This window comes from Dicentrarchus labrax, unplaced genomic scaffold (assembly GCF_905237075.1).
Source record: "Dicentrarchus labrax unplaced genomic scaffold, dlabrax2021, whole genome shotgun sequence".
In the NCBI taxonomy this organism is placed as follows: Eukaryota; Metazoa; Chordata; class Actinopteri; family Moronidae; genus Dicentrarchus; species Dicentrarchus labrax.
The window spans coordinates 10,677,121-10,697,095 of NW_026136712.1; the positions used below are offsets into that span (position 1 = coordinate 10,677,121).

General features: G+C 43.2%; 1 protein-coding gene across 2 annotated transcripts in view; it reads right to left on the bottom strand.

The window, feature by feature from the left end:
- The window catches only part of ntn2 (netrin 2), a 45,312-nt gene that overhangs the window by 12,942 nt on the left and 12,395 nt on the right, over positions 1–19,975 (bottom strand). For both annotated transcript variants that reach the window (XM_051418407.1, XM_051418405.1), the window contains exons 2-3: positions 17,372–18,627; positions 3,848–4,036 (exon numbers count right to left, since the gene is read on the bottom strand). In XM_051418407.1, the coding sequence (XP_051274367.1) occupies positions 3,848–4,036; positions 17,372–18,422 (1,240 nt within the window). In that variant the 5' untranslated portion in view covers positions 18,423–18,627. The remainder of the gene's footprint in view (positions 1–3,847; positions 4,037–17,371; positions 18,628–19,975) is intronic.

Genomic DNA, 19,975 nt, shown 5'->3' on the forward strand with positions numbered 1-19,975 from the left:
AGGTTTATTCTTGCCTGTGAAATGATGCGTTCAAAGCCCATGTGGGATAAACCCCCTGCCATTTGATCTGTCTAATACATGTCTGGAGTTGGTCTGTCATGCCTGCTGAGACATGTGGCCATTGTTTCGCAGCCGCTCACTGAACAGCCCAAGCCATCAACGCAATCCGGTCAGTATGAACACGATGTGAATAATGTTAGACATTCTCACTTCCCTTCTAAACAATCATAGGCTGTTAAGACATCAGAGTTTACTGCCAATGTCCACACTGTTCAGTAAACAACCAGCAACTGCCAGATCTGAATGGGCTGTAAGAGGCAGGATGGGGAACTGTTTTTCTGAAGTTTTATGTGCAGGGGCTCTCGGGCCAGTTAAGAAGCAGTAAAAATGTCCTCAGAGGTTGATGACTTTTCAAGCCTTTGCGCCTGCAGACGTGACAGGCACTGTGTTGGGATTTGTAGTCCTTTGACAGGCGTTTGCTCCGTTTAACTGATTCATGTTGCTCCATGCATGTGTGTGTGCATATGGGCTAAAGTACTTGCGAGGACTGCTCTTTGTCTGCAGTTATTGGCAGTCACCACATTTGGAGAGGGTGATGTTATTTGTACCCTTGGTTGAAAATATATCATTTTAACATTTAATTATGTTCTACTGGCTATTTAATTGAGAAAATGAATACAAATGTTACAATTTCTACAGAGCCCGGGGAGTGTCATAGAGAAAAAAACATAATTTGTGCACCTGATTTAGTCATTCATGCTCTCGAATTAATAATTGGTGGTCTCAATTAAGCATAACTTATACCTTCATGGCACTAGTCTTGTCCTTTGTGTACCCTTGGCTATTAAACACAACACTGTGTTACGTTATGTATATTAAAATTTATTTTACAGGATGACCAATTGTGTTGCCGTAAAAACTGTGTCTGTCATTCAGTTAATAAAAACTTGGCTTCAGGGTTCTGGAGCACTTCATAAATGTCTTTTAAAAACCTCTGTCTGACCGAATGCACTGTGACAAAGGCGTTCACTGCCCTCTAAAAGAGGTGTTGAGACAAAATAGGTAATATTATAATATTATCAAGTCAAGAGCACAATTTCATTATTGTGAGCACTAATTATTAAATCGAAGGATTGGATTGAGTAATTTGTATGCACAAATGATTAATCTGGGAACACAAATTATTAAATTGAGGGAAGTAATTCTTTAAGACATATTAGTAATAATTTAGCATTTAATGTAATAAAACTTTGTGTTGAATGACTGATAAGCTCTTAGTGTCATCTGATTCTCTGGCTTACTATATTCATGTTTACAGGTACTGACTAAACTTGACTAATGATACAAACAAATTGTGTTTTTTTCCCCCTAAAGAATCAAATTGTCATGCTGCCTGGTCTTATATTAGTAAGATAAAATTACTTTTAGAATTATATTGCGTAATACTTTTTCTGTCAACGGTGTTTTCTGACAGCAAATATCCTCATGCACTGCTTCAGAAAGATATTTGAGACAAACAGCCAGTGTGGTTTATGTTGGCCGCCGTTGCTTCACATGGACTATGGCCTCATTTTCAATGCCTTTTATCAATGTTCCTTGTGGTCAACGGATACCAGCTGTACAGCTTGGATTGGACATAAAAACCGTATTTTGAAGACCTCATATACTTCAGCCAGGCCATGTGGTGACTGCCACGTTTCTTTCCTTTTGACTGTTTTAATGCTTGTGACACTATAAAGGGCTCCTGGAGAGGCTGGTGCCTGGGCATTTGAACTGTAGATCTGGATCTCTGCAGATTCATTTTGCAAAGGGACCTTAATACTTAACAAGGAAGACAGAGTATGTGTTTTGTGTATCTGGGAAGTAAGTGGTGGTGGTGGTGAGAGGAGAAAGGTGGTTAATCCTCTTCATATACTCCTCAGATTGTGCATAGACACCCATCTACAGAGCAGGTCTTTTTAGAAACATATACGGCCTATTTTTCTTTTCAGAGCCTGAACCTGCCCCCAGCCGTCCCCACTCCAGTCTTGATTTCCAACAACAACAAATCCCTGACCTCTGACCTCTATCTTGACCTTGACACATGGAGATAAAACATGAAGGAGAGCAAAAATCTGGTCTGAAAAATAAAATCAGGGATACCACAGTGAAAGAAAAAGAGACCAACAGAGGTTTTAAAGGCTTGTAGTTGTAGAAAGAGTAATCAAAAGTTTGGGAGGAGTAAGAGATGAAAGTTCATGGGAGATGGAGATGAAAAAAGTGAGCAAAGGCTGAGGCAAAGGAAAATGACAGCTCCTAGAAGGCTGTGGAATTGCTCTGATCAATCACAGAGCCCGCAGCTCAGCAGAGGCTTTTCGGACGTTAACTTTCATTTCCGTCACATCTGGGGCTTTTGTGAGGGAGGCAGATAAACTGTTTACCACCTGATCATTAGGCTTTGATAAGGACAAATTGTAGTGTCAAGAGGCTTGAGTGTGTGTGAGAGTGTCACACTCCAAGGTATTGCAGGAAATGGAAGATGAGGGAACAATTTGCACACAGGGAACACACATCTAAGGACTGATCTCCTGTCAGGACTGAGGCAGATCTCTTTCTGTCAGTGTTTTGGTGCAGGAACAGGTCAGATTACTTAAGTTTTAAGGTATGTGACCAAGTCACTGTGGAGTTTTTGCCATTATATGATGAATGGCTCGACATCTCAGCGCAACTAATATCATGCCATTTCTAACCTCCTGGTGTTCAGTTACAGCTTGGGTCGGCTGCAGAAGGAAAACTGAGCGGAAGCCAGTGGGAGATTCTCGCCATGAAATTTCAACCAAAAGATCTTCACGGCTATGAACGTTGGCAGCTCTCACCAAGGCTGTTTTTTAATGTTCTGGAAGTGATTCTTTACCTTCATCAGGATCAACAGAATAAAAAACACTCCCTCTCTGCTATTGATTTGAATATTTTCCTGAGCAACAAGTACAGGAAACTGGTGTTATTTTTGCAATGAGTCCAGCAAGAGGAGAGAAATAATATCAGGTTGAAAAATATTCACTGCAAATGTGAAATAATAAAGGGGTAAAATACATGTTTCCATGAGAATTTCCCTGGTCAAGTGATAATATTATGTGGTGTGTGGTATGGGGAAACATTTGGTGGGATAGCCAGAAAAGCTTCGGGCATAGTATCAATTTGTTTCTCTTTGCTATAGTATGGCAAGTCAGACATGCTGATATTTTTTATTTAAAGTTACCATGACCATGCATGTTTCCGATCATAACTTGCTCGTTTGAAACTTTTTTTAGAAATGACATGATTACACAAGTATTAGTAGGGTTATAACATCTCAATCAGCTTTTGTTTGAACATTTTGTAAACATTTAGTGCAGCATATTGCCAAATGAAAAGTCAAACTGAGCTTAAAATAATAATCTGTGACATTTTCATATAAATAAATAGTCATTTTGCTACTCTATTACTGACTGATATAACACAAAAGTGATCCTTGTTCATGAAAACTTTCACATTAGTTCTTATAAACATAGAGTGGTTGGTGATTATTTCCCAGAAAAATACTTGTGTTTTATGTTTCTGACAGCAGATGAAAAACTGGGTATTTAGTGCTGAATGAGAAGTGCTCACCCACCATGTTTGGAGAGAGAAAGATATGAGTTCCACCTAGAGACACTTAAACCTTATCAACAGAAAATACAAGGAAACATAAACCAGAGTTGCTGCTTGATTGGCAATCAAAGTGTAAAAAAACAGCTCAGCAAATAGCACTTATAGCACCACAGAGAAAGAAACTCAAGAATGCCACAACTATGAAACAAACAAATAAAGAAACTCTTGGACTCTTTACCTTTGCAGGCTCGTCGGTGAGTGATCGGCCTGGCCATGTCTCTGTAAAAGCCCTCCTTGCAGTAGTGGCAGTGGCGGCCTGCAGTGTTGTGGCGGCAGTTCATGCAGACCCCTCCACTCTTCCTCCCCGACAGCTTATACAGCTCCATGTTGAATCGACAGCGACGGGCATGCAGGTTGCAGTTACACGCTGTGGAGGGAAGAGGAAAGTTAACATTGTCAGTTCTGTGACTGCACGAGCACACGTGAGTAGGATGAATATAAAAGTTTACAATAGTTTACAGTGTAAGTGTAAGTTGAGAGTGCGCATTGCAGTAAAACATATGCTTACTACTATGCATATCACAAGAGAGCAGGGAGAGATTTTCCAGTAAGGCAGTAGTGAGTGGTTTATAATCTACACTGCGGCTGTGTGCTTGGCTGCTATTCCAGAACTCATCAATCAAAAGTGATATTTGCAGAGCTCATTTTCTCCATTTCATAATTAATGAATTCGGCTTCTCTCAGTCCATTAACTATTAATCACTGGATAGAGAGACATTAATTTCATGAATCACTGATGAGTAAAGACTCCTAAGATCTATTAAAAGCATGGCTGATTCAGATAAAGGAATGGGCTCGAGCTAGCTGTCTTCTAAATGAGGCGAGTCACAATATATGGGACATGTGAAGTGATGTTATATGTCTTCACAGTCTCTCCCAGTTCCACTTGAAATCCAGCTGATTCCTTTATGTCTCTTCGCCTCACAAGTTTTTCCATCGATTCCTCCGTATTAGACCACCCTCACCAGCTCTGACATTATTCATAAACTCTGTTCACTCTCTACATGTGGGGTTTGCAGTTGAGAAGCCTAATGAGAAACCTGCCCTTCTTGTTTGTGTAACAGAGTTTGATCCAGACCTTCTGCTGGTTAAATCAGAGTCAGACCTGGGACCTGAAGACTTGGCCATGGCTTCAAAGACAATTGCTATGGAGCTTAGTTCCAGTTCAAAGTTACCCGCAGATAAATTAGAAAGGGGTAAACAACAGCAGAGCTGTTTGACCAAAAACGTCAACACTTATGGCAAAGGGGGATTATTAGGGGATCACAACAGAAGGTGATATTAATTAACTTTAATCTGGTGTTTGAGAAAAATACACTAACAATGGATGTTTGGAGTACAAAAAAAAGACACAACAATGGGGGAAAAGTAAACAGACTGGCTGAGAGACCTGGAGGCTTTTATGTTTGTGTCTATGTGTGGCTTTGTGTGCAATAGAGTGACTGGTGAGTAGGCAGTTACAGAAACCATTTCTGGAGCCTTCCGAGACCGACCATCCTACAGTCACACACACTTCACACCATTGGCCAGCTGTGCAGAGGTGAGAAAGGAGCCAGGGTTTGAACTTCTCTCTCTTGCGCTCTTGTTTTCATTCTTGACACTACTATTTCTTTTGGAGAACTAGACTGAGTATACCTTGGCTCTTACAGTGCTCAAATTTGTAGTGGTGATAAGCAACTTAATGGCTTTATTTTCTATTTTGCTACATACCTTTGTTAAAGGAGTAGTTTGACAATTTTGAGAATTGAGCATAGCGTTAGTTCAGGCAGGGCACGAAGTCAGGCTTAGCTTTCAGTTACAGCTATATCATACGAGCACAGCTAGTCATAAACATACATCAGCTGATTCCTCTAAGCTTCCCATTGGATACCATACACAGTCAGCTGACAGCTCACCTGATTTCCTCAAGCATCCAATTGGCAAACATCATGCATGGCGCCTTATTTAAGCTGCTTTAGCCTGCCTGCCTATCTCTGCTGCTCCCTCTACAAGCCTTTTGCACCCACCTCCACCCCAGCTCCTCCTTTTTTATGTTGTTTCTAATTAATCAATGTCATTTTCTGATTGCCATTGATGCTTGCTCTGTTCTGTACCCTGGAGTCTCTGCTGCCGCTCTCCTTGTCTTAAACTTTTCCATGTATGCACATGGAAGGGCAGGGAGGTGTGCTCTCCCTGCCTTAAGGTTTTCCACGTAGGCACGCGGAAGGACAAGGAGGTCCCAGAACAGAGCCATACCGCCAAATGTAATTCTGCTTGGAATATAAGATATTTTGACGAAAGTGGTCCTGACTGAAATATGCTTATTCCCCTTTTTCTGAGATGTAGAGGAGAGGTTTAGTTTGTATTGTATCAAATGTGTTGTTTTTACAGAGCAGTTTTTGTACTGCTTAAACAAAAATGATACAAAGTGTTAATTTAAGAGCTTTATAGGTCTCGATAGATGGATTTCATTATCTTTGGACAGATCCGGGATAGTTGTTTCCCCCTGATTCCAGTCTTTATAATAGGTTAAGCGAGGCACCTGCTGGCTGTCACTTTAGACATGTAGGTGGTATAAATCTGTAAATAGGAATATGTCAGCCATACTACGATACCCCTTAAAAGGTCCAGTCTGTAACATTTAGGAGGTTCTATTGGCGGAAATGGAACATAATACTCATAGTTATGATTTTGTTAGTGTATAGTCACCTGAAAATAAGGATCATTGTGTTTTATATATCTACAGACGCTGCCGGTCACCTTCCATAGGGTCTGCCATGTTGAACCACCATGTTTCTACAGTAGCCCAGAAGGGACAACCCAAACACTGGCTCTAGATAGGGGGGTTTACATTTTTTTTGTGTTTCACGGACACCTTTGTTTCTCCTTTGTGCTTGGAAAGGGAGGGTGGAGCAATGGAGTTGACCACTAAATGCCATTAAATCCTACACACTGGACCTGGAAATCTTGGTCATATTTGTGTTGTCAGGACGTTCACGTTTATTTAATTTTTTAAAAGTACTTTCATGAGATCAACTGACTAGACCATTGCTGCAGAAAAGATGATCAGTTGAAATAGTTTCTTTCCTAAACATCACTGACTTACATATGAATTGCTGCCACAGCCAAGGTCAGTTCTGCAGTTACATTGAGCTCAATGATCTGTGCAGTGTTAAATGAGCTCTTTGCAGCTGATCAAAAATGACTGTTAATGACACTGATGGCTCTTTCGCATGAGGAGAATCACTTGAATACATAAGTGAAGCAATAAGTACTATGTGAGCAGTGAACAACATGAATCTCCATCCACACTGAGAGGGACGCCTGGCACCAGGTTGGGAAAGAGGCCCAGTTTTCCCTGGTTGCAGACCCTGGAAAAAAGGGGGAGCGCATTCCCAGACTGTTTCCCAATTCCATCTGGTTATTATGCGGCCCAATTTGTATGGAATTCTGCAGTTAATGAAATGCTGTTTCATGTATGGATCCATATTGAGGCAGCACTGTTTGTGTAGTGACACTGCTGAATATTGCGGTGTGCTCCCATCAACTGGTAAGCCCAAGATGAGGATTGACCTTTGACCCTAGAAAAGTGTCCAAAGGACATATATATAGGAAGTGTTAGGATGGCAGGACACTAAGGGAAACTTACAAAATCGAGCAAGTTCAAAGCATTTTATCTTTAGTGATAAAGTCCCAGTTTAAACTGAAAAAACCAAATTGATAACATACTGACATTGTAATTGGTTCACTCTCTCTGTGCGTGTGTGTTGCTGCGCCTGCATCTTGTGTGTGCATGTGAACAACTAAGCAGCCTGTCCAACTTCTTCTGAGGGGAATGTGACAAAGAACACTCCAGCTCCGGTGAGTCGCTGGAGCTGCTGGGGAGAGAGCAAGGTGGGGGACTGTGATTATGATCAAGCGTCTCAAACACACACAGCTGTGAGCACTTGTGTCCATTAACACCTTGTAGCAGAACATGAAAGAGATGGATCACATTTTCTCCCCAGCTGAAGTACCGACGGCCCTCTTATGGCATCTTCTCGATTTACTGCTGTGCAACAAGATCAGCCAACAAAGTTTGAAGTAAGAGAGGATATGTTCAAGTGTGGAAAATTTAAAGAAATCTCCAGAATTTAACCTTTAAATGATTTAGCATGTGTAGCAGTGAAGGCTGGGAATGTCTTTAACAACAGCCAAAGTTGTTGTGATGGACAGAGAATTAGTGTCTGTCAGAAATAATAGTTTAGTATCTGACTTAGAAAAAAGAAAAACCTGAATGAAAATGTGAGCTATGGTTAATGACGGAGCAAAATAAATAAGCAAAAAGCACTGATGGCCACAAGTAGGTGTGTATGTGTACTTGTGTGTGTTTTCTATGGTGTACATGCTGTGTGCAGTTAACTTTAGCTCGGAGCTGCAGCTGCCCAAAGATCTTGGAATGTTTATGGGTTTGTTTTGAAGTGCTTGTGCGCGTGCGCACACACACACACACACACACACACACACACACACACACACACACACACACACACACACACACACGCACGCTGACACCCCACTTCCCCCCCAACCTGCTACCCCCCACCACTGCAGCACCCCCTCAACCAAATTAGGCTCAGCGGGGATAACTGAACACTGTTGAAGGCCATTTTTCAATTCATTAACACATCAAAGCCTCACTAGTGCTCTGCAAAAACACTCACAAATTTTTATCAGTTGGAGGGAAAAAAAACAGATATTCTGTGTGTGGTTGAAAGTGAGCGAAGAAACTGTGATCCTCCAGTGAGCGCGGCTCCTTTATGGGTCACTGTCCAATTCAAGCATGCATAAATCTGGTTCCTCATGTTGTCGTGGAAATCAAACAACAAACACAAGTTACAGGCTTGGCAAACAGGAGGATGCTGAGACAAAAAAAGTGGGGGGGATGGAAGGAGAGGAGCAAGAAACCCCTAGGAAAATATTAGAGTAGAGAATAGTTGCACCACTTTGTCATGAAAATGAACAGCGCCAAATGAAAATTTGTGGGAAATAACTGTGAGAGTAAATGTCTTGTTTTTATCTAGTCCTCTACACAGTTGTCACACATCTCTGGTTGTGATCTATGTGGTGCTTACTTCTTTAAAATAGGGAGTATGTCAGGAAAGGTACTGACAGAAAAACACCTCAATGTTCTATTCCCTCATTCATAACAGGTGCCTCTACAAGTAAATGTGCTCTGAACAAGCTCACATACTGGTCTGTCAAGAGTGCTATGACAAATTGGCCCGTGAAGACTGCGCTCAACAAATAAAATGCAAGTGTGTTTGTGGAGTCCACTGCCTCTCTGTTTCCCTCCATATGTCAGGGATAAATCTAACCTCATTTTTCCTTCAGCTCGACCAAAGCCAAGCCGGTAAGCACAGCCAATTGATTTTGGATGCCTGCGCAAAACCCAAATCCCATGGCTAAAATTGGTCCTTGAAAATTGGAGGGCCGCTCTCCCACCACCACCTCTCCCCTCTTGGCCCAGACCACAGTCCAGACCTGCTGCAGCCCCCCTTGGTTGTCCTCCTCGCCTGGCCAAACAGGCTCTGCTATATGGGCTCCTGCCATCATGTGTGCGCGCCGGTGTGTATGGTGTGTGTCTGTGTCTGTGTGTTTGGGCTGAGTTCCGCCTGGCTGCTCCAGCCACCTGTTCAGGGCACCGGGGGTAACACCCGGTTAATTAGCTCCTCATTAGAGCCAAGGCAGTGTACAGTGTGGGCAAACACAGACATATACACACACACACACACACACACACACACACACACACACACACACACACACACACACACACACACACGCACACACACACGTATGCACTCCCACACACCAGAGACACTGTTTCGAGAGGTAGCAACTGCTCACAAAATGACAAGAATCAAGTAACAAAAGATACAGAAAAAGTCAGAAGTGAGACTTAAACAGATGTAAACACTGCTGGGTCTGTAGACTCTAATGAGCTGTGGGCAACAAGCTGAGACAAAGATTTAAGAACTCCGAGGTGAGGACCAACAGAGACTACAACTCCTTTAGCCCTGCTGTGTGCATTACAGGGCTGTGCTTTAATGTACACAAGAGATTCTCCCTCTTTGTAACATAGCCACTTTAGCCCCACTTGCTCTTTCCTTCTCTTCCACACAGACATATCTTTCACTTCTAGCTTTGACACCATATCTCAGCCCTCCCCTCCCTCCACTGGTTTCTGCGGTTAGCCTCACGCCATGGGCTTAAGAGCTGGCTCTTGGGAGCCCTTTTGAACTGAGAGTCCCCTTAATTCCTCTCTCACCCCTCCCCAAAGCGCCTCCCTCTTTCTCCATCCCTCTCCTCTTACTTTGATGAGACCCCATCCCAAATACTCTCACTGGTTGCCTCTCCCTCCTTTTGCTTATTTCCTTCCCCAACCCTTTCTCTTGTCCATCCTTTCCTCCACCTCCCCTTTCTCTCTCTGGATGGCACCAGGCAGGAAAAGATTTTAACGAGATTAAGCTGGAGGCTTGCCAGGTTGGGGGGCCTGGTGTCAGTGGAGAGTTGAGTCCTTAGCTCTGTTCCTTCTCTCTGGTCCACTTCCCTTCCCCACATCTAAACATTGTTATCTCTGTCCCGCCTTTGCCTTCACTCTTGGTCTCGGTTGCCCTCTTTTTTTTTTTATTTCCACAGGCAATATCCTGCAGTCTTGAGCGAAGCAGAAGCAGACGACTGTTATGCAATCAAATTATCGTGGTGAATCAGTAAGAACCAAGGTAAAAACAGATTTACTTTTACTATGACTCTTGGCATACACTCTGGGGGATGCATGTGATGCCTGGGCGGGTTTAGAAATAGAAAGTGACAGATGGAACCCGTTGTGTAAATTCACCACTGTGGCCAGAGAAGACAGTATAAATGGTGAGGGAAAATCAAATGTTTTAGGTTTTTCTCTGATCGGGTTGTGACACAGGCTTGTATGTGGATGTACAGAAAGCAAAGGAGTTCTGGGTTGATGATTGGTGATCCAGCAGTAAAATCAGAGGTCAACGTTTATCTAAGGAAGAAAATATTAAGATACAGATAAAACACTAGATATGGGAATATCCTCTAAAAGAATGGTGTTCATCTCTTTAACAAAGTTCGAGAGACTTGGAGAATCTATTACACAGGAGACCTGAAGTTATTTTGGGCGATGTAGCTTATTATATAAGATTATTCTTGTATCTAACCCCACAAATAGCTAAATCTTTTAAACTGCTTTAGAGCTATGAGGGTGGAACCTGTGGATTGAAAAGCAGACAGTTGCAGACTCTCAGAAGAGCTTGTCCTTAAAGGTATAGACTCAAAAGCAAGCATGTCCTGGCCTTGTCAACACTGTAATATCGTATAACGTAGCTCGGGGCATCCATTTTCAATGTTTTAAAAAGTTCTCTCCATGTTACAAAGTGATTTGCTATATCTCCAGTTTATTTCACTATGGTGGTGAATTGGGAGAGAGCATCATTTCAGGTGAAGCTTATCCTAGAAGTAAGGGATGTACGATTCTTAGCGGTGGTGCTCGTCTGTTGAAGGATGCATTCAAAAATCCCCAGGTAATTGGTAGGTGAGATTAATAGGTGTATGACAACGAGTGAAATATTTGTTGACACTACTCACACCAGACATGTCTATTCACATACAGTAACAGACAACATCCATTTCATAAGCATGACTGTATGCAGAGATGTATACATACAGCACATATGTAATTTAAAGCACATAGACAGTGATTGATCAGTTAGACAGCATGTATCAGCCACAGTCAAAACAGACAAAACCACAAATAAAGGGAGCCAAGAGATTGTCATGCACTCATTGTTAACACACAGATATATATTTTCTCTGAACAGCCACTGATGCTTTCTGCCACCACAGCGGCTAGCAGCCAAAAATCACATATTTTCTCAGGCAATAGAGCAAGAAAAAGAGGCAAACTGTTACCAAAACACAAAGAATTCAATCTTGAACAAATGGCTTATTTCAGCAAAAAGACAAATATATATCAGACAGAAAAATGTCCAAGCAGAGAGTTAATCTTTGACAAGAGTCAGTTACACAAGGATAGAGAGGAAGAGAGTGCCGGCGGTGACGGGCACCTCAGGAGGTGATTGCTACCATCTGTGGGGGAGAGTTGATGGGGGCCTGGGAGAGCAGGGTGGGCACACTGCAGCTCCACCAGTTTGCTTTGGCACAGGGATGAAACGCTACATCGCACTACTAGATTACATGTGGTTCTCACACATGCACAAATGCAAGGAGATGCATTATGCACACACACACACACACACACACACACACACACACACACACACACACACACACACACACACACACACACACTTGGCCTAAGGCAGCCGCAGAGCATTTCCTAGGGATCCAACATTTTAACCCAGCTGACATTAACAGTGTTATTTGACACTTTGCTGTCCTAAACTTTTGTTTTACCATATTCCCTGCTTGCCAGAAAGACTTTATGGGTGGCTTCATCAAGCAAAAAAACATCAATCCCTTTTGGGTTGGCCAAGGACCAAAGTTGCAACACTGACAGAGTGAATAAAAGCAAAGAGCAAAGCTACAGTACAAACCAAACAAACTGACCAAACCTTGTTCTCTCAGCCAGATAAAGGAAGTAACTCTTGCTTTAAGTCCTTAAAACATACACACAACACCACCAAAACAAAACTCACACACTGCATGTTTGTTGGCCTCGCTGTGCAGTAGTCCCTTCGTCTCACGCTAACCACCCCAGAGGCATCATTTCATAGGGCTGTTGATTTTAGAACAACATTCCTTGGCTGTGTAATTATTTGAAAGCACAGGAGGTTTCTTTTTCAAAATCGCTTTCTTTCGCTTCTGCAGCTGCCCCCCCCCAAACCACGCACACAGACATGTCCTGCTCATTTGTGTGTCGCACTGTAAGTAATGGAAGTGTTGGTCCTGTAGCCTCCAGCGACAGGCAGCGGAGGTGGGAGGGTCTTTAAGTCAATTAGTGAAAGTAAGAACATGGCACATACATGCAGTAATATCACACCAGCTCTGGCTTTTTTCATCCCGTCTATTTTTGACAGCTCACTGAGCTTCATAACATGTGGTCCTCTAGGGACAGACAGCAAAATTTCAGTAGGCCAGAGAACACAATTTTAGGCTGGAAATTCAAAGCAATTTACTGAGGTCAACTTTGTTATACCCAAGACCAAACAACATTGTGTTGCAAGAACAAAAGCACAGAAATCCTGCTCCTCTCCATGCTGCGATTGAGAAACTACAAAATGTGCCATTGTTCGTGTTATCCAAATCATGCAAGCTCACAAACTTTGCCATGGTTTTATGAATGTCTTTCTTTCATGTGTTTAAGAATGAGGTCATTTCTCAATCACCAGGCCTAAAAAGTGTCTTGACGAATCTTCCCTATGACTGGAACATGGGTCTGACCTCTGCTTGCCCTTGCTAGGAGATGTGGAGGGGGAAAAATGGTGTGAAAGATGGAGGTCTATTTTGAAATTCTAATCAGCATTAAATAACCATCTGTCCCTTGTCGGCGAGGGAAACGAAGAGAGAGAGAAAGAAATTTGTGCTTCTGTGGTCTTCAGAGTTTCCATAGATCATAGGGCTTATTCTGAGCCCTGTTCCTGAGCATGTATTCCTGGCTGGCCTCTTTCTCTGACACACATTCACACACACACACACACACACACACACACACACACACCTCTGCTGGATCACACTGCTCTCCCTAAGAAACCCATCTGTCAAATTCCCCCTAATTCCAGCTAATAGTTTCCAAAAAATAGAGGTTGAGCCCACCAAAAACCACAAGCCCCCACAACAGGTTTGAGCGGACTTGTGACAAGGCTTGCAACTTCAATATCTGCCTATTCTGCTTCTCCGTCTTCCAAAATTCACATTTTAATGCAACCGCTCATTTATTAGTGTGGCAGACGTGATCTAATAACATCTATTATATAACAGGTAATAACTTTTTTAGAGGTAATAACTAATTTGTGGGAATTTCCTTCAGGTGATGACACGGACTGATGTGTAATGAGAGTGCAGTGAAAACTCATTTGGTTGATTGATTTAATTTAATCTAATTTAATTTAATTTAATAGGAAACTCCTCTTCTTGTGAAAACAAAATACCATATCACTCATTCCCCACTGGACTCAATATATCAAAAATTACTATTAAAAATATTCAACACCACACCCAAACACTGCAGCAGAGCAGCAACACCCAACTCTGCTACCAACCGCAGCTCACCTGCATTTCTGGCAAATCAGCCCAAATGGCAGTTCAGCCTTCATGTGACCTCTGTATTTTATGCTATGAATGCACACCAGTGTGCCTGGTGCAACACTGGGAACAGACCTGGCTTGGCTGGTCCATTAGGGATGGATGGTGTCTGGCCCTGGGGTCGTAGCGTCCCAGAGCAGCACTCTGGACTTCCTGCAGGCTGAGTCCAAATGAGGGAAAGGAAGGGCTGGAGAATAGAACAGCTCGGTGCTGCAGCCAAACAGGACCAGGATGGCTGAAGACACGGCCAAGAATAGAGAGCTCCTACACCGACATAAATTATCATCTACTCAGGATGTCACATTGTCGTTGACTCCATAAGAGGCCTCTTCATCTTACACAGTGACTCTGGCAGACTCTATTATGGCATGATGCACTGTCTCACATTTTTAAGTCAACATTAAAGTATTTACATTACGGCATTGACCATGCCAGAAGAAAAACCAATCCTCCATCACAACCAGTAACCAAATAGCTCTTATTCATCTGTTTCCTCATTCTGTCCTGTGGCTCAAACTCCAGGCAGATAAATCACAGCTTTTTCCATCATGTCTCCCTCAATACAAACAGACACGCTCCTTTACGAGGCTGCCCTCTCTGACTACTAGAGCAGGGATTTGTAAACCAATGTCTTGAGGCAGGATTCATAGTGAGGGAGGCGGCAGATGGGCGTGTGTGTGCATGGCTTGTGTCTGGAGACAGTACATGAGCTTGCCAAGACCTCAGACAATAATCTTGGTGCGGTGCATTTCAAACATTTAGGAAGACAAGTGAACAATCAAACCAGCCTGTTAGAGACAATCTTCTTGTTATGCAGGGTAAGTCACGACTGCTAAAAGTGAGGAGAGCAAAGCCTTGCAAAATCTTAACAATGATGTTTAAAGTGGTGAAATCGACTACCAGACAGACTCAGAGATGGGGTGTGAAACAACTATTGATTTGGCTCTACAACTGCTCACTCTAAATTCCTCATTATTCACAAACCAGCTCCCCGCCAACTTAACCTTGTCACCACCCCACAAAGGATCATGACCTCAGTCCAGCCCCCCTCAGACCCTACCTCCAAACCAAACACCCGCAGGGCCTTACGAAGGCTCAGGTGACACCTAAGGGACTCCTTGGCTCTGTAACTTGCCATTCTTACACACTTGCCCAGTCTAAATACTTACACCTCACTGCCTCAGTGGTGTGCCTCAGGGCTTGCAGTGCAGCCCACTGCCATTTGTGCACCATGTCAGAAAGAAAAGCAAGCAGAGAAATCAACAAGGGGCGGGTGTATTTTAAGAATGGGTTTTAATATACACTGGAGGGGCTTTTATAAAAGCTCTCTTGCTACTCTGAGGATATTTTGGAACCATTTCTACCGGAATAAGCTGTAAAAAGGCTTTTGGAACATGAAATTGGGGACATCTGGGACTGACTTTTTGGCGTGTCCGGATGTGTGATCAGGTATAGCGTGCAACTTGCAATAGGCTTTAACTGCCCTGTATCAACACTGGGATTAGGTCATCAGAATTGGCCGGTGCAGTCGGGCTGTTTAGTCCAGAAATCGTGGATAGAAGTGACATATCAATCCCGCTGAGTAGAGATCTACGGGAAGCGGGTGTAACATTTCGGAAACAGCTACGGGACATTTGAAACAGGGTGTGTGCAAAACTGCTACGGAGAAAACACTGAGGGATTTACAGGATATTGTTCTAGAAGGGGCTAGGTGTATATGTGTGTGAGTGCATGCCTGTATCTGTGAGTTGAGTAAGTGAGGGTGTCTGCGAAGCCAGAGTGTTGGCATGGGAGGATTCAGAGTGCAGCGAGAGGGAAGGCTGGATTCGTCATGCTCAAATGGCCTTGCTCCTCTGGCTCTGTCACTCTCTGTCCCCTTTAAACAGATCTGGCACTGTTCAATGCTAAATATGATCTCAGGCCAGCTCACTGGGCAATTAGAACATGTTAGAAAAATATACACTGTTTTTCAATGTTCTGCTCCTGTTTTTTTCTCTCTGGATATAATTTAATTTCATTATGGGGAAAGGTTAAAATAGGGACAGTGGTTTCTAATATAGTTTTATTCTCCTACACTAACAAATTTTTATGACAAGCAAAATTGACCTGAATTAAGTTCCACCTCTGTCTATTTATTCTAACAGAGAAATGCTGTAAGAAATACCACCAAAGAAACATCCACATATTAACTGAAATACCTGCTGAAAACGTTGCATGTGTCCAAAACCTTTTTACTACCATGAAATTAATATATCACATCATACTGTATAAAAGCCTAATCCAATACAAATGTAATCCATTTACATTAACAAAAATTGCCAAAGAAATTGCTATAATTTTACTTGGCAAGCTTTCAGAGCACGTCTAAATGACTTTTACAAAGCATGTCTTGAGGTAAAAGTGAACACTGCCAAATAACATTCTTGGATGACTTAGCCGTAGCGGTGTGCCAATGACTCGAGCTGTTGTCATCCACTGTTTAGACTTGCTTGTGAAAAAGAGTATTTTCATAGACAAGTCCAGAAAACATGATTTTGTTGAAAGTAGGCCTGTTTCCCTGTAGAGGAACTGTAAATAGAGAGGGCTGATGGGAAATGCAAAGAAAGGATGGGCTCTTGTTTTTAAAGACGTTGCCAAAGTTGCAAGCTCAACCACTATGTGCTACCAGAACTCCTCACCTGTAAAAACACAAACCCATTCGGTATGTTCTGGCAACATCCTTAATTACCTCTGAGACAGTCAAACACAGGTCATCGTAGTTAAACCTCTCACTTTCTACCTCCCTCTTTTTTTCCCTGTGTGTATGTATAAATTCAATTTGTCAGCCTGATTTTACATTGCTGTCCTCACATCCTGAAAATGGGTGGTGAAAAGGTCATGAGTCCATCCTACAAAGAAACAAACAACCTGAAATTTCAAATATATCCCAATTTTCATACACTACTTGAACTATGGATGGGATATCTGCATCGGACAAATATGTGGCTTCTGGCATATATACGGTGTGTGTGCAACAGTGTTAAATCTTCAGAAGATTGTCCTAGGGAAATAATAACTCCCCCATTCATTAGAAAGGTAAAGGAACAGAGCATAGAGGGAGATGAAGAAAGAGTGGGTTTCACCACTTTACAGTTGCATGCTCCTTTTATAATGGTCACTGAATTGATGTAAAGACTGTTAAAGGATATTTCTACAATGACTAAGTTTTGATCTAAAGAATAATAAACACATAATGTTATCTAGCCACTGTGTTAGGTCTCCTTTCAGAAAATATGTTAAATTTAAGCTCTCAGGCCTGTATTGTTGGCAGGCATAGAGAAATCTTTAGTATGTTCAACAGCTGACGAACTGAAACATGCTAAAAGAAAAGCTAGAATAACAGATAGAGGGAAAGACTTACGCAGACACTCATTGGCCTCGCGGGCATTGGCCCTCTGCCACGGTCGGTCATAGTGAAAGGGCTTGCAGCGGTCACATTCAGGTCCCTCTGTGTTGTGCTTGCAGTCACACACCAGTTTGCCTTCCTTGTCTTTCAGACAGCGTGAGCCATGTCCATTGCATTTACACCTCCCGCCCACCTGGAAGTCTCCCACTGCATAAAAATAAGTTGGCAGTGTTGATGTCACCGCCGTGGGGTCGTCGTCCCTCCCTCCGCTATTGCTTCCAGCCCCCAGTCCTAGTTCCCGAGGTAGCTGGGGCCGGCTGAAGACCACACGGATGTCAGTGACAGTCACCCAGTCCTGAAGGACTGGGCTGTTGTCAAAGTCTTTGCCGGAAGGCCGTCCATCCAGAGTGCTGAAAGCAATGAGTCCTCCAGAAAGCGGGTAGAGGTCAGTGTGGCCATCTGTGCATAAAGCCTCCTGTTCGTTCTGCTTGGTAATGGTTGCTTTGTTGGGCCGATTGTACATACGCCGGCACTGTGAGGAGTAGAACTGGTAGGGCATCCAGGTCTTGCCGTAGTCCATGCTCTTGTATATGGCCAGGGACTCAGGTCGAGGTGAACAGAACTGCAGGCTGACATAGGTGATCTCAAACTTTTTACCTAGTGAAAGGGTGAGAGTCACATTGTATGGCGAGGTGTTCAGATTCTCTGACTGCCAACAGGTGAGGTTGTGGGCTGAGTTGAGGTCAGTGAGGTAGGAAGAAGGGTGGGCACGGCGAGGGTCAGCTGCATCACAGATTTGGCACGTGCGTACAGAAGGCCGATCATCGCCCCGCTCCACCACACTACAGGAACGGGACGTAGGCCGGCCACATACACTGGACACCATCACCTCCTTGCCAAAGGCAGCATTGATAAACTCAGGAATACATCGGCGGGCTGTGCCTTTGTCATCATAGCAAGGGTCTGGAGGAGTCTGCTGACCTGCAAAGGGATTGGTGGCACTGTGGATGGAGGCTGAGCATGCCAAAAGGCACAGGCCCAGCAGGCACCTCCAGGGTTCCCTCATCCTGCTTAGAGGGCCTGTGTGTGAATGTGTGTCTGCGTTTTTTTGTGTGTGTACCAAAGAGTCTATGTGTGTTAATGTGAATGTATATGTGTCGTTGTGCAGATGTGTCTGTGTGACTTTCCCCTATGTGTGTATAATTGTGAGTCAATGGAAGGAGAGTGTCTGAGCTCAGTGACCCTTCACTTCAGGCTGACCAGAGCCCTTCCTGTAAGAGAGAGAAACAAACAGAAGGGTCAATGTCATAGACATATTTTTACCATAATAGGATATGAAATCAAAAGTGACACTGATCGAATTCTACTGTAAAAAAGAAGTTTGTGCATCTTCAAAAACAAATTATATCTGCTCTTTTAAAGGAAATGGAAATTGGATCTTTTGTACTGTACAATTACAAATGAATGTTTCATTGACTAAAAGCCTGTCAAAGGATAAGACAGTTAGACGAGGGGCCCAAGAGAAAGGATGTGACCATTTAAAGAGAGACATTAGTGGCTGCAAGTGACTGCATCCTGAATTTCAATGCCGGCCTCTCATTCAGTACTTCCTTTCAGGTCAAAACTGGCCAAGCCTTCTGGTCATGCTTGAGCAGCATGGCAGAAGTTACCCTATAATCCCTGGTGATGCTGCAAAGCAGTGGACCGTGTGTGACCCTGGTCAAACCTCTGTTTTCAGAGTGTGTCCTCAAAAAAGGGAAACTATTTCATATAAGAGGACATGGCGCTACTTTTCTGCTCTTCCGGATGTTTGCGTGAATTTGACTGGAAATCAACTGCAACACTATTGTTACACAGTGCTAACTCAAGAGAATGCAGCATTATGTTCATTCACTGAACCAGAAAATTCACCAAAAGTGATAGCTATTTGAGGATTATACTCCACATTAGAAGAACTGAGGCTAAGAGACTCCATTCAAGCCTTTCTAAATCTCTGGGTCAAGATAGGTACCTGGATGACATCATTCATACGCTCACAGCTAGACGAGGGGCCTCTCAGCCCCAGAGAGAGAAAGATTGAGCGGCACAGAGAGAGAAAGCTTTGGGGCAAAGAACAAGACAGAGAAAGAGATGTATATTCCCTGAGGCTTTTCCTTCCCTAATCCCCTTTTTACTTCCCTGGGTGTCAAATCTAGAAGAGCCCCAATTCAAAACAGACAGCTGAGGGGTTGAGAAGGCACCCCAACCCTCTTTGCGAGGTATTTATTAAATTACAATGAATCACACCCACCTCCTCTTACCCTCACTCTCCCTCTTATACTACAGCATCCCTCTTCATCTTGGTAGAACAAAAGGCCGCCTCTGTATCCACTTCAGTCAAGCGGGGAAGGCAGACAGACGGATTTAAGGGGAGCCGGAAAAACAAAAGTTTCGTTCTTTTCTTATGTGAGGGGTCCAAAGCTAGCAACCCTTAAAAAAAAAGAGCCCAGTGGCCTGGTAAATAGGAGCACTCGTCTGTGCTCAAGTGCTTAAACCCTGCCATTTGGCCTCTTCTCAAGCACCGATTGGGTGTTAAAGGAAAGTAGCGTGAGGGAATTATACAGAGCAGTAAGACAGAAA